Genomic DNA, 24,649 nt, shown 5'->3' on the forward strand with positions numbered 1-24,649 from the left:
CATGCTTCCGCACGTCTACTCGGTCTAACTACGCTAAAACACTGCAACTTCTTTTTGTCCTACAGTAGCAAGAGAACACCGGCATAATTATGATAAAACGCTAATATCTTGCGACTCCTTTGCTGCAGCACACTTTGTCTACTGTAGTGTTGAGATACAGTGCGTACCGTTTATAGGCGGACGTGGCTTCTAGCAGGAACTGTTCTCGTCCCTCAAGCAGCAGTCGAGGGTCCGGAAGGCTGTCTTCCACCACTTCAAGGCACTCGGTGGTCAGTTCAACCTGTTCACCGGAACCACACAAGGACCACACAAAAGGGTGATGCGCGCATTCAGCACATCATAAATAAACAATGCAGACAGCATCCGTGAACGCATCATCATCAGCATGACTACACCCACTGCAGGGCAAAGGCCTCTCCCATGTCTCTCCACATGCCACATGCCTCCATTCCAAGTTTCGAAGAACCATGCCACATGATGATGCACTCCTGGTGTCGAGGCCGGCGTGAAGGAGGGGTCAGCAACTTCTGTCACCGATAGTACATTAAAATTGTTCCTGTGTCTTCAGAGCTACTGCCAGACTCGACAAATCAAATTTTCCCCGTGCTGATATTCAAAGGTAGTCGGTAGAGAGCAAGTGAGGGCAGGTTAAAGAAGTCCAAACTGTCCTATCCAGCAAAATTGACATGTCGTATAAGACCTCTTTAGACCCATGCTGATAGTTGGCAGTTTGACAGGGATTCCCAGAACGAAAACCCCAAACAGGCTGCCGCAGTTCCACGGAGGGGTGAAGCAGAGCTTTTTGAGCTTCTTGAATTCAGACTAACGCTATGGTTCTATTCGCCCATGCAAATGAACAAGATGGTACATCGCCAGAAGCAGCCATGGAGTACAATCTCGGGCATGGTATGTGCTACGTGGTTCATAAAAATTTCTTGCCGTAACCTATTCGGTTCAGACCTTCATAGATATATTGCTAATTATCACGTAAGAAGTACGGCTCGAACCAATTACGCTTAAGACGTACTTGTTTATGCGATGATCAACATGTGATAAGCCACGCTAGTTATAGCTATGCAATAAACTAGCATCAAATTCACCCGACAAGTTCGTGCAAGAGCTCAGATGGCCCTGAACTAGCCGTTGCCGCAATGCTGCTCGAGCGTTTTCAAACAGGGATCTTGTAGATGCCAACCTTGAAGGAAACAGCGGCTCTTTCAGCAGTCCTGTCGCTCATTTCCACGTATGGAACCTAAGCATCTTGGAAAAGTCGCAGAGGTGGCCGTTCGCGAGATCTAAAACCTGAGTGCGCAATTAGGGTAGTAAAGACAGCGCCAAACAACACAGACCCGGAGCAAACACGAGTTGCGGGCGAGACATGTGCGTTATGAACAGCACTATCGTCTCACACATCATATCCTGCATATAGTCGAACCTCGTTATAGCGAAACGGTTTATAACAAAATAATAGATATCACGAAAAGCGATGATTCCCCTTGGAAGTTGTCAAGACGGGTTATAAGGAAGTGATTGCCGGGTCAAATCAGCGTCGTTATAACGCGGTTCAACTATTTCTGTAGGTTTAGTCATCAGAGTAAGGGCAGCCGTCTGAACCACAACTCGGCAAGCGCGGGAGCATACCTTTTTGCAGTTCCGGTAGAGCTGCCCGAGCACCTTGCGCGAGCAGTAGGTGTTCTTTGTGTCGAGCTTCTCCATGAAGTCCGGGTACATGGGTGGCTTCTCGGAGTTCTGGAAGCCCTTCAGGTCGCCACACTTGGCGAAGTCCAGGTTGACGGCGCACTTACGCGCCAAGTCACGGCAACGGCGCGAGTTGATGCCAGCGTCCAGCATATCGGCCCAGACGAGGTGCGCGTTGGCGATGAGGCCGATCTTGTCGCCCTTGATGTACTGGCAGAAGAAGTCCACCATGTCCTGGACCTGTCGTCGCCGTATAAGAAGGGAATTCCTCTAGTCAGACGGACGATAAACAGAATTTTTCACACCGTCCCTTTACATCCTTCAAAAAAACTAGAGATCAGGGTTTTTACACGTGTGCGAAACCTTTGGTGGCACTCTTGAGGGAACTAGCGCGAGCGGTTCGCTTCTAGACCAGCGTTGCTGACTCTACTCTGGAGCGGGAGGGAATTGCCGACTTTTAGCAGCCGTCTCCTCGCACTCAACTTCGCAGCACAGCTGCGGCAATGCGTTACTTGTGTTTTAAGACAATCTTGTTTTCTGAGAGAAGAGGGTGCTTAAAATGGTCAGCCATGCTGCACGCTTTCGGGGCGCCATCATTGACAGCTCACAGGACCTCAGACAAGTTTGATCATCATCATCATTATTGTATTCCAAAATCAACATTACAGACGCTGAGGACCATGAACAGAAAGCCTAACGGGGCTTGACGGGGTTCACGGTCCTAAAAACATGGCATTGGAAACAAAACTAGAGTACAAACACAACGCATCAGACATGGGAGGATCTGGTACAAAATCAAGAGATAAGCAAAGACAATTGCAAGATTAGGAGAGTGTTTAATGAAGTATACAATGTGCGGTGCAAAGCAGAAAAAGGTAGAAAGTGCAATTATTGTGGCTATGATACATTTACAAAAAAAAAACAGTATTGTGGCTATGAAACAACTCGTTTGTTTAGAGCGACGGGAGCATATTACGTAGCATCTGGTAACCATAGTTAGTACGTGCTCGAGGTATTTCCCACAGTTCAGTACTGCGGGTATTCCGTGTTTATAAGCAATTATCGGATGGTTTTCTTTGTGAACGATCATCTCCTCGGATCGTTTTGGTTATGTTCACTTATCTACGGATATTGTCCCATGGTTCAGCCACCGCTCTCAACCTAACGTGGCCAAAACGAAGCCAGGCTTGCAAGGTAAAGTCACAATTGAGCAAAGAGGGCTGCCTCTCGCGAGTTCCAAATGAGCAGCCAGGTGTCCTTTTATTTATGCTTTCTACAAGCAAGTAAAACTTCGGAAAAGTAGACGATAGGTTTGTCAGTGATGCAGCCTATTCTAAAACGGAATCGTAATTCGATTACTGCCTCGTTTTATACTAAAAGGACGCTTGCAACATATTAGGGCCTCATTAAGCCTCATTTGTGATCAGTCAGTGACAATCCAGGCTTCGCCGTTTCCCACCGCTGAATTTGCTGAAAAATTTATTATCTCGTCGTAGGGACTAATCCAGTTGGTGCAACTGGCCCAATAACACCTAAAATACCCCACCAAAATTAACAAGCCCTCCCCATACCCACACTGAGACCTAGCAAGACTAAGAGGAGTAATCAGCGATATTGCTCACCCCAATGGGCGCCTTTCGTTCCTTGGGCGGGTCGCTGTAGTAATGCATGGGGTTGCAGTTGCTCTTGAAGATGAGGTCCTCGTACCATAGCACTGAGTACTCGTCGCCGTCCAGGTCAGACCCTGAGCGCAGGTGGAGTCCACATTAGGGACCGTTAGAAACAAGTTGTCTGCGGACGTCTGTGAAAGCAGTTATGGTGAATGGGCCTCTACGACTAGAGGAATCACTCAAACTCCTAAAGCCCAAACTACGAAATATTTTGCGCTCCAGATCATGCATCCTCGCAGTGAATTTTTTTCGTGCTGTGACAGCGCTCGCGGCATGCAGGTTCAGGCAAAGCACGGCTACTTTCTTTTTAGCGATTGACAAGCGCTGTGCCTCCTTACACAAGTCACTCAGAGTCTGGAACAATTCCTGAATCTTTGCCCAATGCTAGAAATTCTAGAATGCTAGAAATTCGCAGTTACGAAAGGTGAAAGCGAGGGATTTATCCCTCATTACGCCAGTAGGCGTTCTTTGTGTCACTGCAGCATTATGAGTTCTAAGCGTCGACGAAGGTATCCGGGTGTCTTCTGAAGGCGAGACCACGGGGTTCTGGCCTTGGCAGAGCGTAGTCCTAACGCGCATGTGAACATAAGGCAAGCCCTCAGTCACAAACGTTGAAAGCGACGGTTACATCCGTCCCCGCGCAGCACAATGTCAACATGGAGCGCGCCAAGAAGGTTGTGTAGTACCGGCCATCTCGTCGGGGTGTGGACGCTCTCCCTTTTGAGGGAAGACGATGCAGTCGCGCACGTGATGCAGCTGCGGCACATTCACCGCCCTCAGCTTGCGGATGTCCCCCGGGTGCATGCACGGGTTCTTGGTCACGATCACGTCCCCTGCACATCACATAGAGCATGGGAGAACTCAGTGACACTAACGCCAAGTGGGGCTGCAAATTCAGGTGAAAAAAGATAGTTGTTATGGTTATCGTTTATGGGGTTTAACGTCCCAAAGCAACTGAGGCTATGAGAGACGCCGTAGTGAAGGGCTCCGGAAATTTCTGCCTCCTGGGATTCTTTAACGTGCACTGACATCGCACAGTACACGGGCCTCTAGAATTTCTCCTCCATAGAAATTCAACCGCCGCGACCGGGATCGAACCCGCGTCTTTCGGGTCATCAGTCGAGCACCATAACCACTGAGCCACCGCGGAGGCCTAGGTGAAAAAAGGAAAAAAAAGAAAGTGAATCTCATGCGATAACCTATCGGCTCCTCCGTGCGATATAACGGAAATAAAATAGTCAGTTCATCACGAGACCATATATAAAATGGTGGTTCTTAGTATACTGCTTCCGCTCCAGGCGACGGTTTCGCAAGATTATCGAGAGTATAGCAGCGCACAACGAACAGGTACCTCGCCATTTATATTCTTTTATTGCATATCCCATGCTGTCAACATAAAGGCATTGATCCCGAACACGGGTTACAAACCACGGATGTGTCCCAAGATATATCCGCGACATTTCTCGGTCAACTGAGCATTAGTGAAGTCCTAGCTTCGGCTTTAAAAATAAGAATGCTGTGATTAGATGGGGATATCGCAGACGAGGCCGAAACGAGATAATTTCCAGCACACGAGAAATTTACGCGTGCGTCCACGCATACGGACTAATAACTCGGGAGCATCGCCGCAGTAGTTTACGTTTCGATCCGATTACTACAGTCAACATCTCTGAGACCACCACCCGCGAACACGCAGCACGTTTGTATACGCTTTTAAAGCCTGTACTCTCGCACTTTATGTCCCTACCATTTCTAGTTGTGTTCACATCCATGGATTGGATTGGAAAACATTTATTCCGTCAAAAATGCAGATGCAGACGGTCCGCGCTAGATGGCCACCAAGCCATGGCTGGCGGTGACCTGAGCGGCCCACTCGGTGGCCAAGGCTTGAATTCCCGGGTCCGAGCTGACCAGCACGGCCTCCCATCGCTCAACAGAAGGAATTCGTACTAGATCCTCCGATGGTGGAGATTTTCGAAGAAAATACGAAAGCTGCTGCCTAAACGCACCCAGACTATGCTGCACTATGCTTGCTAGCACGAACACGGGTTAACGGGGTACCTTCGAGGATGGTCGCCGGGTCGTTGACCTTGTACCGCAGCATGTCGTTCGAGTACTGGACGAACACCTGTCCGTACTCGAGCGTGCCGGTCTCATCCAGCACGCCGAACATGGTGCGCCCGTAGTTCGGAGGAACCAGGATACGAGCCTTGGTCCTCAGCTCCTCTGCGTAAGCGCATACATTGTCCGTTTTGAATAGTCAACGGTTCGTCGTTCACGCATTGTTGTAGACAAGTTTCAGCATGCTTCCTGAGGGCCATTCGATGCCTTACGGGCTGATGTTGGCCCTCAGAAAACATTGATTTTTATGGGCCATCTTTAACTAATTTTTGCCAAAACTTTCTGAATGTTAAGCCGGCCCTTTAGGCGCCATATGCCTTCGTCGGCGATTACAAGACACGTCCACAAGCCAGAAATATGTTATTCACTGACTGAAGGCACACAGGACCGAATATCGCGTTCTAGAAATGCAGGTTTATACTAGCCGCCAAGTGTCATAACTACAATGATTGCCGCAATAGGCTCGGCTAATCCAAGCGATAGGTTTTGGATGGCCACTCACCTGGTGCATTTAAACTACTGTCCGTTACATACACCTCATATCAAGAATCTTATGATTACATAAACCATGCGCACAAAACCGACAAGAAACATCTCGTGAAGCTATTGGAAATTTGCGATAACTTTGGCAGGTCCTGCAAAATGAGCGTAACTAATAAACAAAATACGTAGTCAGGGCCAGGATGCTGCCTCTCTACGCCTTCTTCCCAGACTACGAAACCAACAAAAGCGGTTAAGATCGAGCGTTTCACTCACTGAGGACCTTCTTGTTGACGGCGCGAACCAGAGCCCGAAAGAAGGGCTCCACTGTCAGGTCGATGCCCACGCCAGCCAGCTCTTTGTACGGAAGACGCATGGCGCAGTAGGCGCACAGAACCTGCGTAGTTAATAAGGCGCCCAGTTTCGTCTCATATGCTCATAATCACCGTCCTGCTTCATAGGCCGTTGCACCTGGGCGCCGAAATCCTGAACCTTTTCTCGAATTTTGACTAAAATGAATCGGCTGTCGTACATGGGCTTCCGTAATTAGACTAAAATGGGATCGGCTGTAGTATATGGGATTCAGTTATATCCAGAACACTGCAAACACTGACATCACACATGGCACAAAAAGCTGCGAACATGGACGAAAAATTTTCACCTGCGCGGCCTCGTGGGGATCCATCATACTGTCGATGAAGGAATCGAGAATTCTGTTCTGCAACGTCAGGAACACCTTGGCCTTGATGCCACTCTGCTCCAAGATGGTGATCATAGGCCGGTTCAGGTAAAGAACGCCTGCGAGAAGCCGTAGATACTGTCTGCGCTGCAAGCTCAAAATGTGACCATCTTGCAGTAGTCCTCTACTTTATGCAACGCATGCCACGAATTATGCTCAACGTTAAATCAGCGAAATCCAACGCAGAAGGAAGGCGCCCCCCTCCATGCTTCATAATATACTCTGGCTCGATGACTATGCCTTCTGCCTACTTGTGGTAGCTACGACAAAAGTACAGAACAGTGGATGACTGTCACCGTTTCAAGCATTAAATCATCGATGTTAGCGCCTCATTGAGAGGTAAATGTACACTCAAATTTTCGCGTAAAAAAATTGCACCATCTTGCGTCGCTATTCATTCATTTGGTATTCATTCCACCGGGTAGAGCAGGCATTCCCCTCCCATTCTCTGGCCTTTCAGTTAGTAGGTTTGTCTGACCACGAGGGAAATTTTGTCTACAAACCTGCTTCCCGTAAACTTTGGTCGATGACTTTACATGGCCACGCAAAAAAAAAAATCGGCATTACACTTAAGCAGCAAATGTGGGATGCTCTGCATGACAATTTATTGTATGCCCGAAAAAAAAACCCCGAAGTATTGATCGCTTAAAATTATGTTAAGATACTCGTAAGAAGCCCGGCACAAGCCCATTAGGGCACAGCGCAACTATAGTCGCATACAAATGAAAAATTAAGCAGCTTTTACCCGTCAAAGAAGTTTAAGTGGGGTCGTTTTAAGTGGCGTCGGCCGATTCTCATGACACTGCTAGCATGACAAGGCAGGAAGTGGCAGATGAAAGGCGATTGTCCACTCCCTCTACGGTCGGGGATAGTCACCTCCCTGCATTGTCGCGCCGCTGCCTGCACTGTAACGCTAACTGGGTCACCAGAGTCGGCCGACGCCATTGGCTGGACGGGAGTTCTTTGACGGAGAAAAAGCCGCTTCGTTCTTGAGTTGTATATTCGGAACTATGTGCCTCCGGCACCAGCTGCTTATCTAAGCCCTTTCTGTCGATGGTCGTAGCGCATGAAGGCAACGTACGGGGCTTGCTCGTCTTCAGCACGTATAGGTCGGAGTGGTCCGAGTGGAATTTGCGCATGCTCTCGCGGAAGATGATACGGCGTCCGCTCAGCGTCGGGTCCAGCAGCAGCATTCCCTTGCAGCCGCCGTAGCGGATTTGCACGGCGCACGGCTCCTCGCCTTCCTCTAGCTCCAGGGCGTGATGGACCTGCGGTAGGGCGGACAATTAAGCCTTCGGCGAACGACTACATACTTAGGTCAGTACACGCCTTATGCAAAAACAGAAAAAACAGCCACGGCCTTTTGATATGCGGGAGCTACGGGATTAAGTGATGCCCAGTTCAGTACCGGTACAAGCCTTCCTCTGGCCTGGCGCTCATCTTTCTCACTCTTAGCGTCAAAATGGCCAGATCCGCTAGGTCACCATAGCCACACAGGACACATTGCCGAGAGCGCCCAGTCTCTAACTTTCTAAGCGGCCCGAAGGCGAGTTTTTAGTTACGACATAGTGGTCGCCACCGACGGCGACAATGCTTGCCCCAGAGAAGTCTCGTATACAGTTGCCGCTGTAAAACATTATCATATGCATCATAGGTTCCTGCATTCAAGGAATGCAAACTTGCCACGTGCACGGTGCATGAGTAAGCAATGGACGGGCAGCACTTGGGCTTTGATAACACATGCATTGCTCACAACAGACCCCCGATGGTCTCTCTCAAGAAAAAGAAGCAAAGCATAGTACGGGCGGCAGAGTTCTGGGTGGAGTGTTACTCTCAGGAAGTTCGTTCGGACAAGATGGCTGTGGAAGGTGCGAGGCAGAAAAAAAGGGTTTTTGTTGGTAATAAAAAAAAAGCCACAGGAATGTTACCGGGTGTGTAAAGCGAGTGTATGAGCATTTCCAGAGGTGTGAGAACAAAGAATTTTTCAGAGCCATGCACTGCTGCTACTCGCCTCGCAACGCTTTGGCAGGTTGCCGATTTCGCTCGTCGAGCCATGGTAATTGCGCCGAAGAGTCATAGCACCTGCCAAATTCACCGCTACCCGCCGTATAGCAGTGGGAAGAGTTCTGAGCTAACGCTCGAATATAAGTTTATTAAGAGAACTTCTTGCTGGGCTAGTTGGTAATTCATTGTGAACTAAAGGCGCCAAAAAACCACAAATTTGCCGAAACATATCAGATCCTGCCCGTCACGCTCTTGTGAGCCATGCTTTTCATCCGTGCGGATCCTTGCCAGAAGCAGCAATATTGAAGCCAGAGAACTGATTGAAGCGTTTTATATCTGTAAAAAAGGCAGTGCGTGTGTTAGCGAAACTTCCGTATCTCTCTATCAAGCGGGAAGTTTTTTGAGCAGTCGTTATCGCATTGATGCGTAATTTTGTTCTTTGTTCTTTGCGCAGGCGCTGGCGTTGTGTATATATGTATCTGTGGTGTGCAAAATAATCTAGTTGTGATTGGCGCTCTGTCCCGTTCTCTTGTCTTGTGTGTGTGGTTCTTTGGCGCCTTTAGTTTACAATGAGTTTATTACTTTGGTTGGCGATAATGACGACAATACACATACCTTGCGCAGCAGGGCGTGCGATATTCGCCCGATGCCGTCGCTGAAAATGTACTCGCGACGGGAACCACCGCTGCTGCACCCATGGCCTGCGTGCCGGATGTCCGGTTCCACAGTCGTGTTTTGGATCGGGACCGACAGTAGACCCAACGACTGCGAAAAGGCCTGCGCACAAGAAAAAAAGTTCTCCCGAGTGGGCCACCCGCCTTAGCTGGTTGGCTCTAATACTGGTGACACAGAATACAAGGCTATGTAGCCGGTAGTAGGGAAACTTTTGCGCAAGTCTAGAGAACAATAATGAATGGCTTCTCAGACAAAAGAGGAGTGTGTGTAAAGGATGCAACACCTCAAGCAGAGGAACTCGTACTCCCAAAGGAGGCTGATAAGCGTGGTTAGACCTCCGGGCACTGTCCGTGCAGTATCGTGATTATTTGTGGAAGCTAGTCTTACCTTCCATTCCCTCTTGAAATTATTTCGACACACTTACATTAGATTCGAAAACGTGCAGGATGTGACGTATGATTTAGAGGATATTTTCAGAGCCGGCTTTGAGCCACTGCACATGGCGCCTGATTGCTGCGGACGTTCGTGACTGACCTGCCTCCAGTGGATTGATAAAAGAAGGGTTCGCTTTGCTACAAGGCTGTTCGTTTCGAAAGATGCTATCCAAACATATGTGGATTAACGCAAAGCACGTGACCTCACAGATGTGATGAACGAAGATGAATGGCGCAGTTATTGGGTTCTGCTTCCTTGCAAACACCATCTGTGTTGCTAAAAGCGAGGAGGTTTTCCCACAGATTTTCATGTCAGTTATTCGCCTATCCCATCACCTCTCTCAACAAGAACTTGATTGGCTCCTGACCTGTCCGAGCCGTGCCATGAACTTGGGCACGCTGAGGATGGCGGAGAGGTCGCCGATTCCATCGCGTATCTGCTCCGCGGTGCGGCCCTGACTGTCGTGCGCGTAGAACCAGACGCCGTGGTTACGTAGCTGGCTCGTCGAGCAGCCCAAGAACATGAATCGGCGGCCACCAATCTTCAGACCGGACGACAGCGGAGGCTTGATCACCTACACAAAACGAGCCCACGGTTGAAGTCAGAACCTAATGGGAGCTGTACATTGTCATCGCAAGGAGCACATCCTTCAACTTTCTTCAAGGTTCCTATCGAATATTTATTCAGTTTTGTGCCCTCCTCTGTACTCCACCCAACTGAATCCATGCAACAGCGGAACTCAAAAGCGACACTGAAATCAAATTATAATATGCAAATGGAAGTTCATCAATGCGAGTTCGAAATGTAGTACCACTGCTAACGTACATTTGTCGTATGAAACTGTTGATTTCCTGTACATTTTAGTGCTAAAGCACTTACAGCCGCACTCTCCAGGTTTCAGGGGTGTTTGTGCGTGTGCAGCCCTTAAGTAGTAATGTAACTGGCTCACTGGTTCAGTGAACACCTCTGACTATAGGCGGTGGCATCCACCAACAAATTGCGGGTTATGCGCATTTCCTTTCCTCAAATCAAGCGAAAGGTTTCCGCTCCCTCAATTTTTGAGGAAAGAAAAGGCGCATAAATGGCTGCCTGGGTCAGGGGACACCTCATTCTCCCTTAAAGGTACGTAGCGTTGGTGTACACCTCCAAAAGCCGTGCTTTCGCACATCATTTCGTGCTTCGCAATGCTATACCGCCAGCCATTTTTTTTTGTTGCGAAAGCAACACTACGCCAGCCAGCTCAGCTCGTCGCATGGTCGCACACGAGCCGTATGCCGTGGCCCACGAACGACCTTGAGCCGCCGTTGCCTAGCAACGCCGCAGCCCCGCTCCAACAGATGGCGCCGCTGCCGTCGCCGCTCACTCCACCAGATGTGCCCAGCTGGTGTAGAGGGAGAGGAGGTGTCGCCTCGTGGGGTATATATATATATATATATATATATATATATATATATATATGCTCTTCGCCTCAGTGGATTGTAGTCGTTATGGAGAACGCGAAAGAGAGGAAACAACGAAAGAAGGAAGCGAGGAAGAGACAACGCGCTAAATTGCTTTCGCGATTCAACTAGAGTTAACCAGAGCTAAACCACAGCCAATTTCTCGTGCTTCAGCTACTGCACCTGTTCAAAAATTAAGCCTGCTACGGCTACTGATTCACCGGGCGATGGTGAACCTCTAAACACCGTACCGCGTTGAGGAAGTCGTCCTTGCAGGCACCCAGCGAGAAAGAGATGAGCTTGCAATCGTCGTCCCGCACGACGATGCGCAGGGCGTAATCTGGGTCGGAGTGCTGAAGCAGGCGGCTCTTGCACACCAGCTGCGGAGGCAGGTAGACGCGTCGAGTGGGTGTAAGGATCACCTTGCGCACCTTGACCATATGGGACGGCAGCTCCTGGGCGATCACCGATCCTGTGAAGGCGTCGGTGCGCTGCCGGTGCGCCCGATACCGGGAGTACAGGCGCTCCAGGGCGGTGCGGAACCAGAACACCTGCGCGCGGTGTCACACTGTTCTTGACGCGCTGGATTAAGTGTTGCTCCAGCGTTGCACAGTGGCCAGGGCGACTAAGAGGATAACGTTGATGTGCAGAGAGCATGAAAGGGATTCAAGGAAGAAGATAAGGTTATAGTCCGAGAATAAATGAAATAAAAATAAAAATACATAAGTCTCAGGGCTCACCGGCACTTCCTACGTGTAAAGTAATCTTAACTTTTCGCTTAAAATGACACCTTGATATTCAGCTCCTGAAAATGCGATCGATTACTATAGGCTACACACCATTCACTTTTCCATGTGACCCTATTCGTACCCAACAATTCTGGACAAAAACATTTGAGTGGGAAAACGTCTATGAATGCAATTTTTTTCAAATAATGGAAGATTTCACTGTAACAATCAATATATCCCCAGATCACTCGAGCGCAGTCTTGCACTTTTTTTTTATTAACGTTTCTGCTATCGTCAAAAGTGTTCCCCACTAGAGCAGGGGCATGGCCATTAGAGAGCCCTTGAGCTTTTCTTGTTAAAGCCAGCCTGCCAATAAGGTTTCTCACCCTTCCCTGGCTAAGCGAGAAATACATCTCGAAGAGGGCTTCTTCCAGGGCACGGGGACACTCTTCGGCGCGCGCAGCCAACTCGTTGAATGTTTCCCGGCAGCTCTGAGCGTCCATCGCGAGCTCATCGGTGACCTGCAAAAGCGATAGTCCACGCGTTGCTCGTCCGCGTTCGACAATGTCCTTTTCAAGCACCGTTGAAGTAATCCGTCCGCTTTGTTCAACTTTGGTTTCGGGAAGCTGCCACATAAAAAGTCAAATGACACCGTAAGTCCGCGAAAATTCGCGCATAGAATAATGACGCAGTTTTCTATTTGCGCCTGGTTGCGGTACAGCGCGATACGCCAGAACAGCCATGGCGGCAAATAAGCGAACGAAGATCACCTTTATTAATCAAGAGCGAAGATCCGACCACGTGATGTAGCGTATACTTTTGAAGCAGCGTCCGTTCACTCGTGATAATCCTTATCTAATTCTAGAGGCCCGTGTACTATGCGATGTCAGTGCACGTTAAAGAACCCCAGGTGATCGAAATTTCCGGAGCCCTTCACTGCGGCGTCCCTCAGCCTGAGTCGCTTTGCGACGCTAATCCCCCATAACCCTTATTTAATTCTGTCTTCACAATGGTATGGTGTCGTATGGGGAATTTAACGTTCCAAAGCGACTCAGGCTATGAGGCAGGCCGTAGTGAAGGGCTCCAGAAATTTCGACCACCGGGGGATCTTTAACGAGCACTGACATCGCACAGCACACGGGCAACTTTGCGCTTTGCCTTCATCTAAACGTGGCGCTTCGGCCGGGATTGAACCCGCATTCTCCGGGTCAGTAGCCGAGCAGCGTGGTCTCTGGGCCATGGCGGCGGGTACGTTTAGAATGTACTTGACATGAATCTTCATGAGGTCAAGAACAAGAAAGTTATGTCCATGTCATGTACTTGACCTAATTCCCGATGTATATATCGACACGTAATTGGAATTTTGTACTGACTGCCTTGCATGTCTGTCGGTTTCGGGCAGTTTTGTTAGGCATGAACGCACCCTATATAGCGAGCGGGATGCTTGGAAGTGACAAGAACAAGAAATGTTGACGGGGATACGCGGTTCGATGCCTACGTTTCCGGGAAATTTTCAATTCGTCCACTTCTGATATCTGTTGTCGGGGGTAAGAAATCCGTGCAGTGAGTTGAAACCCTACCTGGAAGCTCTCGGACCAGACGCTGAGCAAGGCGTACATGACGCCGAAGTCCTGCACGCTGGGCCTGGCCACTGCCTTCAGCTGGCGCGCCTGCAACTCGCGCACGGGCGCGTAAAAAACCTGCGCGTTGTTGCGCGTGCGCAGGATCAGATTGCAGAGGGGCGCCCAGTGGCGCGGTCCGCTGAGCGTCAGCCGCATCACGCGGCTCCTGCCCAGAACGTCGGCGCCGCATTTGAAGGGTCCTTCGCCGAACTCGACGGCCCGGTCCCACGGGGTGGTTTCGGACAGGTCGAACTGCGTCAGGCAAGGTGGTGGCTGAGCAGGCTGATGCGTCCCTTATTTCGAGCCTGTCTGGACTCAATTTCTATTTTTATTTCATGGGCGAGGGAACAAACTCAAGTTAATGATATCCTGGTCGAAATCAAGAGCAGTGCATGGGCAGGCCACGTGATGGGAAGGCACGATAACCGATGGTACTTTATGGTAACAGACTCGATACAGAGCCGATTCGAAGAGAAGGCAAGCTTAGCAGTGGGAGGCAAAGAGTAAGGTTGGCAGATGAAATTAGGGAGTTTGCGGAGATAAGTTGACCGCAGCTGGCGAAGGACGGGGTTAAACGGAGGGATACGGAAAAAGCCTTTGTCCTGCAGTGGGCACAGTCTGACTGCTGCTGCTGATGATGATGATGATGACTGACCTCATTTTCAGCGCCCATCATCTACACTAATGGCTGTGTTAGTAAGGAGCTTCTATGGACCGCCATTGTCGCAGCTTAATGTTTGCCAAACAAAGAATGCAGTGAAGTCACGACTGTATTGTCACTCTACCACTAAGCTTCGTGAATGGGATATGGATATGCGCGTGTTTGGGCCAGGTAATGTGGTTCTCAAGATAAGGACTTAAAATGCAGTGCACCTGACGTTGAGTTCCTTCTGCGGTGAGGCGAAATCTCTTCCAGCATTATTGCCGTAAAACTAAGCTTTTGCAAGTAGACACTGCATATCTACTAGGGCAGTCGATATGGCATTTTTGTGTGGATGCCCATTGTGCGACGTCCGTTACTGCTTCTGCTGAAAGGAGAGAGGCTAAGCAGTCTCGAGAAAGGAGGGGAGTTGGACAAGGTTTGAAAAAAATTGAGAGAGACCAGTCACTGAGAAACACTAGCTGAGCAGTTAGAGTTAAGGTGCGTAAGTAGCAGTGGACGTTGACTGGAAGAGCAAGTCCGAAGACAGGCCCCAGCAGCGCTCAAATACGTCTTATGTCTCTTAATATTCATCCTACACTTTTAGTAGACAAGCAGTCAGCAGTCACTCGTCCAGGATTCTGTACAGGTTTCTATACAGGCCTTGGTTTCTATAGCGCGCCGTCTTGTGCGTGCCCGTTTCAGCGCACAGTTAGCGCTTTCAAAAACCGTACAGATGGAACACCAACTAGCCCCACTGGTAGATCTTCTAGCTCTTTTTCATACAGCTTTTCTCGAAGTCCGTCAACTTTCCTTGTAGTCCTACAGTTGGCCTTCTAGGCAAAATGCAAACTCTACGACTAAAGGAAACTGTAGCGGAAGGGAAACCGTAAGGGTGTAGGACAGTTCTTGGAGACAGCCAAGCTTCCTGTTTAGTCCATTGAAAGCACTTAACCGATACAGCACTACTCACCTGTGGCAGATAGTCACCCTCGCGGTTGCACTGGCTAGTGGAGCTGTTACCGGCGCACACCTTGTACAGCAGCGGTGGGTGCAACAGGTGTAGGTAGACAATAGTGGCTGTTGGCGACGTCTTGCGTAGAATGATGCGGCAGACGTTCGAGTACCGCACCAGCAGCCGGTACAGCGTGGAGCTCCGCTTGCGGACGTCCACGAAGTACAGGTACAAGCCTTTGGAACTGTGCTCAAAGTGCGCATTGCACTGCGTCACCTGGCGCAAGAGAAGGCGTTCAGAAGACAGCTCTAAAACCTAATTCTTCCGCTCACACTGTGAACTTGCAGTACTTCCTAAGAATCGCAGGTCTATCAATGTCGGTACAGTTTTGCACCATGCAGAGTGGATAATACATTCCTGGCGCTCCAAGTGTTTTATGTAAGGAGAAGCACTGTCTATACAACCCTTGAAAGTCCTCTCTAAGACTGAGGATGGGCACGGCATAGCATCCACATCTGCGATATCATGCAACATAGCGTCACTCCTTCAAATCGCTATGCCCGAAGAAAACTTGAACGGTGAATCGCAGGTCGCTTATACTGGCCGCAGTATATAAAACTGTTCTAAGCCACCGTGCCGTGTAAAGCACCGCACCTCTCTCTCTTACTGGTATCTGTAATGGCTAGGCACCCCATAAATTTTTCTGGAGCTGCTCGTTACATGAATTCTATCCACATGGCAATTTATGCTCCCTGTCAAGCGAGCCAATCTGAAAAGTGAGGCATGCAGATGAATTGAAAAGGGCCCTCGTGTAAAGTGCATGGCTATCATGCCCGAAAATTTCCCTTGCCTTCACGCACCCATGATCTGATCTGGGAGGACAGCGTTAGTTTTAATGTGCATATATGAGCTGCCACTGCCGTCGTATCGCCTGATATAGTGACGAATACTCTTCTCATATCCCCCTTGCGATTCAGGCTGTATTTTAGTTTACCCTAAGCCCTCACCGACAGCAGCAAGGTTTATTCTCATGACCATTCACCATGCAACCATTCACAGCTGCCATAACTCCAAATTTTGGAAAGACTCCGTCTGAGAACACCTATACTTAAATCTCATGTCACCTTAAATCCTTCAGACGAGGGCGCAGGCGGCGACGGCTTGAGACTCCTCGTCGTCGAGCTTGTCCCATCTGACGGGAAGCTAGACTTGGTCCCTCTTCCTTTCTTTCCCTGCTTCACAGACTTTGTTTGACCGGAGGGAGAGGATGAAGACTTGGACGACGAGGGCGGAGGCGGCGTGGTGTAGGCGCTGTCAAAGTGCGCCACAAACGTGTTGTACCCGAGGAAGCAGCCGAGGGCAAAAGCGTTTACGGGTACGTCCTTGTGCTCCATGGCGACCTTGCTGCTGTATGGGTCGCAGTGCTCCTCGAGCTCCTCGGATGCGAGCCACCATTCTGGCGGGCCGGACTTTCCCGCAGCCGTGCCGTTATTGGCCGCGTCCTGGTCTTGGTCGCACCTGCGGAGAAGAAAGTAAACTGGACATGCGGAATCAAAAGCCGGTACAGGCGCATGAACGATATCTTCGAACTGAAATTGCGGTACTGTCACCACCCTCAACCACCTCAGTACGGCGCATGCGGAAACCGATAGTTCTTTAATTGCACCAGGGACGAAACTATGAATCGAGATGTCTGCATAAACGCCTCTCGGTTTCTGAACAGACGGAGGTGTCAACAATGATTCGCGCAATGAGTTGTTGATGAAGCTCGACAGCCTTTCCCCTCGATCACGGTATAAATAGTAGTGGTTGAATATGCATTTGGATTGCCCAAATGGCGCTGCAGTCACCTAACCTCCAATACGCACGCATCAGCTAACCTCCGCTTTTTGGACCCATGTCAGGGCACATGAGGAGTTTCTCAACTTATGCGACAGTACATACTTGACAAAATGATTGCTGAGGCTGAAAGAAGACAGGCAAGGGCAAAGCCAGAACGACTTGTCGTGCTCACCACTTAAGTACGATATGCATGAACGAGTCCTTGGGTGACCGCTCGAGTCGCAGTGTCATGGTTGCTGTCCAATTGAGGCTCTCGTAGACGGCCACCTCGCAACGGTCTCCGGCCCCCACCTGGTCCACGGCGCAGTGCAGGCCTAGCAGCCGCCGCAGCTGAGTTGCTGTCGGCGTGCCCCAGCCGGACTCCAAACAATGGACTCGCAGCGTCATCTCCCGGCAGTCGTCCTGCCGTTTGCGAACGCAGAACCTGGACACCGATGGCGTCGGCCCCGGAAGCAACAACGGCTCTGTAGGAAGCAACAACGGCTCTGTAGGAAGCGTCATTGCGGCAGATGGCTATGCTGCCCTTTCAAACTCTTCGGCTGGCTTCTGCGTTGAGTTCGACTATGTCTTCTTCTGGAGCGGCAGTCAAGCTAGAAGACCAAGGGGCAGACCCGGAAGTGCTCGATTTCTTGGCCTTTGATACGAGCTGCGAAGAGGTTTTGCACAAGTAATTATGGTTGAATTCAGCAGCTGCATCGTGGGCGTCAGTGACAGCGCTCCTGATGTTAGGCACCACGACTTCGTTATGCCATAATAGCCGGACATGCAGTTAACACGGCAATACCACTTCGTGAAACATTAAGCACCACTTACTTCCAGTCTTACCTGGAATGCAGAGGCGGCTAGGCAATCTACAAAGGAGGAACATCTCCCAAAACGTCCTTAAAGTCTGCTGTAAAAATCTTCGGGGTATCGGGATTCAAGCCAAGTATTTTCCACCGATCAGGGAGATTACCTACTAATGTTAAGGTCTTGGTAGTCTACCTAGGCGACTAGCTAGGCGATGGGCGACTGCCACTTGGGGCACAGCTACGCCTAGGTGGCGTAAGCAAGGCACCGTATAGGTCGATTACAAGCGGGCAACTCAGCGGTGTGCATTGTATAAAGGACCACAGTATGGGGCACCTAGGTCGATTACGGGCCTGCACGGCAGTGGAGTGCCTAGGGTGAATAATGAACACATGGGGCACCAATACCCCTAGATAGCCTAGGTCGATTACTGCCCGGCATCGTAACCGGCCCGGCATCGGCCCGGCATGGGGTGAATTACCAATATGTGGGGTCCCACTCGCCCACGGGTGCATAAGTTGATAACAGCCCGACACCGCAGCGGAGAGCTTCGAATGAATGACAAGCACGTAGGCCAAAACTGCGTCAAAGTGGCCAAGTTCGACCACGGACAAGCACCGTAACGGAATGCTTCTGATGAAGGACGACCACGTTGGGCATTGCTAGGCCTTAGTCGATTACGGCTCGTCACTGCAGCGGAGCGCTTCGGAAGAATAGCAGCTACGAAACGCCTCTTCAGTGAGCGCCGAAATCATAGCCCGAGAGCGGTTTCCCATGCTCGTCCGCATTGGCATGAGGCTAGGTAACGAACCGGAGACCTTGTACTCGAGCAAGAAGGCGCAAACTTCTAAAAAAACGTTGCGGTTCGACTACCTCTCCTGCCTCGCTGCTTCCATCGATATAGTTGAAAAAGAGTAAGGATTCATGAAGGCTCAGAATGGCATTTGTTCCAACCCTGCGCGGCATAAAAAAAAAAGGTCCATTGGTAGGTCAGGTGACGCTTATACATAGGCGGCGTATTCGGCCGTTTCAGTGTCGGTGGCGGCACCACGCGGTCTCTTTCTCAAGCAGCGAGCCGGTGATCGCTCTTCCCTCCTGGCGACTGCAGTGGTTTGTAGCTTGAAGATGTGCTTCAGAAATGAGAATATTTTGCTATTCAACGGTGTGTGAATCAATGAACGTTCGAAAAAACAAAAACGCTGTTCCTGCAAGTAAGTAAAAAGTGCTTTAGGCAGGTTGGTGAGATGTTTCAACCCCGTGGTCCGTATGTTTTTCAGCGACGTAAAGTTGACTCCATGATACTGCGTCGTCAGTGCGTACCTGTTCGGAGTTTACTGTATACGACCATCGCAGCGAATTGCACCTGCACTAAAGCAGTCCAGTGATTAAACAATGAGCGGATGTGAAGTACACTGTTGATTCCAGAAGAGTGCGAATACGGGCTGGTTGGGACATGTGTGAAGAACTGGAAAAAACAGCGCAACGTAAGACGAGACAAGAGAAGGACAAGCACCAGCGCTGGTGTTTCCCCTTCTCTTGTGTCGTCTTCCGTTGCGCTGTTTTTCCCATTCATCATCATTATCATCGTCATCATCAGCCCGACTACGCCCACTGCAGGGCAAAGGCCTCTCCCATGTCTCTACAATTAACCCTGTCCTTCGCCAGCCGCGGCCACCATATTCCCGCAAATTTCTTAATCTCATCCGCCCACCTAATTTTCTGCCGCCCCCTGCTACGTTTGCCTTCTCTTGGAATCCACTCCGTTACCCTTAAGGACCAGCGGTTATCTTGCCTTCGCATTACATGCCCTGCCCAAGCCCACTTCTTCCTCTTGATTTCAACTAGGATATCATTAACGCAAGTTTGTTCTCTCACCCACTCCGGTCGTTTGCAGCAAACAAATATTCTTCCTTCATTCCCGTAAGTATTTCACTACATTGCAGCTGGTCATTACGGCTGTGATCCAGCTTCAGTCGATTCAGGTATAGATTAAACGCGGCTTTCTGGCCACAGCCGCCGTGGTGACAGTCGTTTGCTCAGCTACTGACCCGAAAGACGCGGGCTCGATCCAGCCGCGGCGTCTCATTTCGATGGAGGCGCAATGCTAGGGGCCCGTGTGCTGTGCGATACCAGTACAGGGTCTAAATTCCCTAAGCACTACGCTACGGCGTCCCTCATAGCCTAAGTCGTCTACGGACGTTAGACCCCATAAAATCCAAATACATCGTGATTGCGAAAAGGCGGTATGAATGACAAGAATTTGATTTTCTTGCCATTGAGCTTCATGTTCGTTTCTCGGATATAACCCGCAATGCGGCTGAATAATCGCAAACGTTTCTCGTGTCCGTTTTCGTTGCGCCTTCTTACGACCAAAAACAAGTACCAGCTAGCCCCGCAACAAGTTCTAATTGGGTTTATTGACAATTTGGGCTGTTCCATTAAGCTCAAATGGTCTTCCAGGCGGCCACACAGTTCCGGTTAACGCATCTCAAAGTCCTACTGGCCTCACGTGCTCTGGTGACATACAGGGCGTTTCACCTAACATTTTACGCAATTTTTAAAAATAGGGCTTTTGAGTTAGAAGAGCTCTTTGTTCAGCGAAGTATTGTGCTAACAAACAGGCTGGTTAACTAATATTGAATAGCTAACTTTTTACTATTACTGTTAGGCTCCTTAATTATTGAGAGGCGTGTAGCCCACCAATGCGAAGGCAAGATAACCGCTGGTCCTTAAGGGTAACGGAGCGGATTCCAAGAGAAGGCAAGCGTAGCAGAGGGAGGCAGAAAGTTAGATGGGTGGGTGAGATTAAGAAATTTGCGGGAATACGGTGGCCGCAACTGGCGAAGGACAGGGTTAATTAGAGAGACATGGGACAGGCCTTTGCCCAGCAGTGGGCGTAGTCAGGCTGATGATGATGATGATGACGACGATGATGGTGATAATGATGTGCAGCCCACCGTAAGTAACGTCCATATCAGATTCTAGAATTTCGAAAACGCGGTTACCCTCGGCGCTGTGGCCCAACGATATTTGGCTACATCGCGCCAATATGCGTGCGCTTTCGCGAAGCTTGTAGGCAGAGCAACCTCTCCAGTGCACGCAACTCGTGGAAATAGGTTTGGTTTGATTTATGGGGTTTAACGTCCCAAAGCGTCTCAGGCTATGATGGAAGCCGTAGTGAAGGGCTGCGGAAATTTCGACCGCAGGGGATTCTTTAACGTACACTGACATCTCACAGTACACGGGACTCTAGCGACCGCCGCGGGCGGGATCGAGCCCACGTGTTTCGGGTCAGCACCCGAGCGCTGTAACGACTAATCCACCGTGGCGGCGTGGAATTATCAACTCCGAGCCACAGCGCCAAGGATATTCGCGTTTCCGAAATTCTAGACTGATATGAATATTAATTACGGTGGGCTACACGGCTCTAAATAATTAAGTAGCCTAATAGTAATAGTTAAAAATTAACTATTGAATATTACTTAAACATCCTGCTAGTTAGCACTTCTTAACTGTATTCTGGTAACAACACCGATGACAATGCTATTCCAAAAAAAGCGCTCTTCTAACTCAAAAAGCCTACGTTTTAAAAAATCTGTAAAAAAGTTGGAGGACGCTTAAGCTTCGCCTTCAAGAGTGGAACGCGACAGCCTGTCGCAGCCTGCCAGGGAGTCCGCGGAACGCCATCGCCCGCTCGGCGCGACGCCTTGCCCGTTGGACAAATAGCTCGGAGTGTTTAGGAGGCCTCTCGACAAACCCAATGCCACAAACGCCAGCATAGCTTCCGCGCCGAACGAACGGCCAGCAAGCCGCAAGCTTCGTGGTGAACGCGCCTTGGAAGTGCGCGCTGCGTTGTTCGCCGCTCACCGCGTGGTTCCTGCGTCCCCGCACGGCCCCACTGCGCCCGAACGAGACGAGCGGGAGGCGCTGTCGTCGCGCGCTCTGTTGGGGCAGTGGCGTTAGTACATTGCGAGGAGAAAGTTTTAGTGGGCGCCGTCTGATGGCGCTACGTGAGCGCCAAGCGAAGAGGAAAAGTAGCGGGCTTCTGGGATTTTTCGCTCACGGCCAACGAGGCCGACGCCGACATCGGCTTTTCTGCGACACGGGGCCCTTAACGCTCTAGCGTTAATATTAGATGAATCACCATGTATAGTAACGAAATCTGTGCGACCACTGCAGCTGGTGCGAGCAGTCTTGCACAACGTTACTAGAACAAACTCAGTTTCACAGCTCCCCATACCGCCCAGCGGAGAAGAGTGTCCCAAGCGGCGGTCACGAGAACTAACGGCGCTGCAGTCGAGTCTTGCTCCCTGCCGGGCGCGTCGTCTGCTACACGCAGCGCGGAAGCATGGAGCGGCCGGCACATATGAGGTTTTGGCGCGCTGCATTCGCGCTCTACATGGCTGCAGTAAAATAATACTTCCATTACGGCACCTGTTGCTCCGAAGCTGCGTGTTATCTTGGAGAACACGTTTGTGTGATGCGAAATTAGGCTGTTAATATTGTGAAAAAATTGCAAAAACGCTGAAATGACTGTCCGTGGAGTCATCGTTGGGATACCCGCTATTGCATCCCGGTGCAAAGCAGGTCAACATGAAGAGGCCCGATGTCACAAAATACTAACAAAAAATTCAGGGGCCACTTTGACGATCTAAAGTGCGCGAGGCGAAAGCCTTTCCACGCAACTTTGGTCGCACGGCCGTTGGCACACACGAGGCGGCTATGGGGCGACTTGGTTTGCCTAGCCATGACAAATTGGGTCGAGACTAATTAGTCATGACCCATGAATAACTAGTCATGATTGATTAATTACGAACTAGTCTTGTCTGGTTAATGACTGGCTAGTCATGACAAACCAGTCTTGACTAGTCATGACTAATCAGTCATAACTACTAATGGCTGGTTAGTCATTAACCAGTCATGACTAATTAGTAATTGGTCATGATTAGTCATGATTAACCAGTCATGACTAATGGCTAACCAGTCATGACTAGCCATGACTGGTTAATTATAACTAGTCATGACTAATTGGGTCATGACTTGACCCATGACTTACTAGTCATGATTGGTTATTGACTAACTATTCATGTCTGCTTAATGACTAGCTAGTCATGACTAACCAGCGATGACAAACCAGTCATGATTGGTTAATGAAGAACTAGTCATGTCTGGTTAATGACTAGCTAGTCATGACTAACCAGCGATGACAAACAAGTCATGACTAACCAGTCATAACTAGTCATGACTGGTTAATGACGAACTAGTCATGATTGCTTAATGGCTAACCAGTCACGACTGTTTAATGACTAACTAGTCATGACTAATCAATCATGACTAATTAGTCATGATTGCTTATTGACTAACTAGTCATGGCTAGTTAATTGATGACTGGTTAATGACTAGCTAGTCATGACCAACTAGTCATGATTGGTTAATGACGAACTAGTCATGTCTGGCTAAAGACTAGCTAGTCATGACCAACATTACTAGACCTTGGTTCTAGTACCGTTGGTCATGACTAACCAGTCATAACTAGTCATGACTGGTTAATGACTAACTAGTTGACTGCCTAATGACTAACCAGTCATGACTAATGTGTCATTAGTCATGGTTAGTCATGGCTATGGCTAACCAGTCATGACTGACCATGACTAACTGACCAGTCATGACTAGTAATGACTGGTTAATTAATAACTAGTCATGGCTAACCAATCATGACTAACTAGTCATGTCACTCATGACTAGTTAGTCATGATTGGTTAGCCATGACTAGTTATTCATTAACCAGTCATTACTAGTCATGACTGGTTAATGACTAGCTAGTCATGACTAACCAGCGATGACAAACCAGTCATGATTGGTTAATGAAGAACTAGTCATGATTGGTTAGCCATGACTAGTTATTCATTAACCACTCATTGCTACCAATAATGACTAACTCGTCATGAGTTGTTAATGATTTCTTCAAATGCCAAATGAGTAGTTAGTGACTTCAAATGTCAAAGGCCATGGTTCGATTCTCAGCCTCGACAGTTTTTTTTAAGTAGTGACGCCGAAATGCGGACACATCTGCCGACACGGCTGCTAACGACAGTATGAGGCATCGCCTTAAAATTAACCGAGAAGCAGACGACACAAAACGGCTGTCGCGAGCGCTCTTTAAAAAGGGCGCAGCAGGGCCAGCGAGCCGCACCGAGCGGCGACGAGGGAGCAAGACTCGATCGCAGCGCCACTAGTTCGCGCGACCGCCACTTGGGACAGCTCTCCGGGCAGAGTTGTGAAACTGAGTTGGTTCTAGTAACGTTGGTCTTGCACTCAAGACTAGGTAGGCATTCCCGATGAAGCGCTCGCGTGGAACTCGATACACAGCCTCAGTGGCGGAGAAAAAATTACTCACCTTAGGCGAAACAGTTCGCAATCCCTCGTTGAACTGAAGCGTCCCTCGGAGCAAAATAACGCAAGGCCGCAAACCCGGCGATGGTCTGGCGCCGGTTTCGTCTGGACGCGTAGCCCCTTGACACAGCGCTAGGCCTAGTTGCCGGAATCCGAGAGCTGCCGTAACACACCGTGCGAGCGTCCTTCTTAGCAGCAGGCGTTCACCGTTCTCACGAGGTCTTATCTCGCGGTCCTTCGCCACGAGCCACACTGACACGAGGCTCGTGATGATGAGGAAGATGTCGGCGCTAGAGGAAAGAAAGTGTGCTGAAATGCGCGGTTGCGTCCTTTGAGTGAAGGAAAGCGCACAGTAACCGTCTCATATTTCCGAGGACTCGTTAGGCGTAGCCACAGCTGTCATTGTCGAGAGGACAGGG

General features: G+C 49.6%; 1 protein-coding gene across 1 annotated transcript in view; it reads right to left on the minus strand.

Moving 5' to 3' along the window:
• LOC149357000 (uncharacterized) overlaps positions 1–24,367 on the minus strand; it is a 42,053-nt gene extending 17,686 nt beyond the window's left edge. Inside the window, exons 1-17 of the mRNA XM_089584401.1 lie at positions 24,235–24,367; positions 17,221–17,694; positions 16,331–16,724; positions 15,225–15,482; positions 13,570–13,863; positions 12,376–12,510; positions 11,513–11,812; positions 10,190–10,396; positions 9,328–9,489; positions 7,790–7,976; positions 6,631–6,767; positions 6,246–6,366; positions 5,430–5,594; positions 4,055–4,201; positions 3,321–3,442; positions 1,642–1,938; positions 168–280 (exon numbers count right to left, since the gene is read on the minus strand). Coding sequence (XP_089440527.1) covers positions 168–280; positions 1,642–1,938; positions 3,321–3,442; positions 4,055–4,201; positions 5,430–5,594; positions 6,246–6,366; positions 6,631–6,767; positions 7,790–7,976; positions 9,328–9,489; positions 10,190–10,396; positions 11,513–11,812; positions 12,376–12,510; positions 13,570–13,863; positions 15,225–15,482; positions 16,331–16,724; positions 17,221–17,549 — 3,368 coding nt within the window. The 5' untranslated portion in view covers positions 17,550–17,694; positions 24,235–24,367. The remainder of the gene's footprint in view (positions 1–167; positions 281–1,641; positions 1,939–3,320; positions 3,443–4,054; positions 4,202–5,429; positions 5,595–6,245; positions 6,367–6,630; positions 6,768–7,789; positions 7,977–9,327; positions 9,490–10,189; positions 10,397–11,512; positions 11,813–12,375; positions 12,511–13,569; positions 13,864–15,224; positions 15,483–16,330; positions 16,725–17,220; positions 17,695–24,234) is intronic.
• Between the last annotated feature and the right edge of the window lie 282 nt (positions 24,368–24,649).

Source organism: Amblyomma mixtum, chromosome 3, assembly GCF_055824585.1.
Source record: "Amblyomma mixtum isolate Tamu chromosome 3, ASM5582458v1, whole genome shotgun sequence".
Classification (NCBI taxonomy): Eukaryota; Metazoa; Arthropoda; class Arachnida; order Ixodida; family Ixodidae; genus Amblyomma; species Amblyomma mixtum.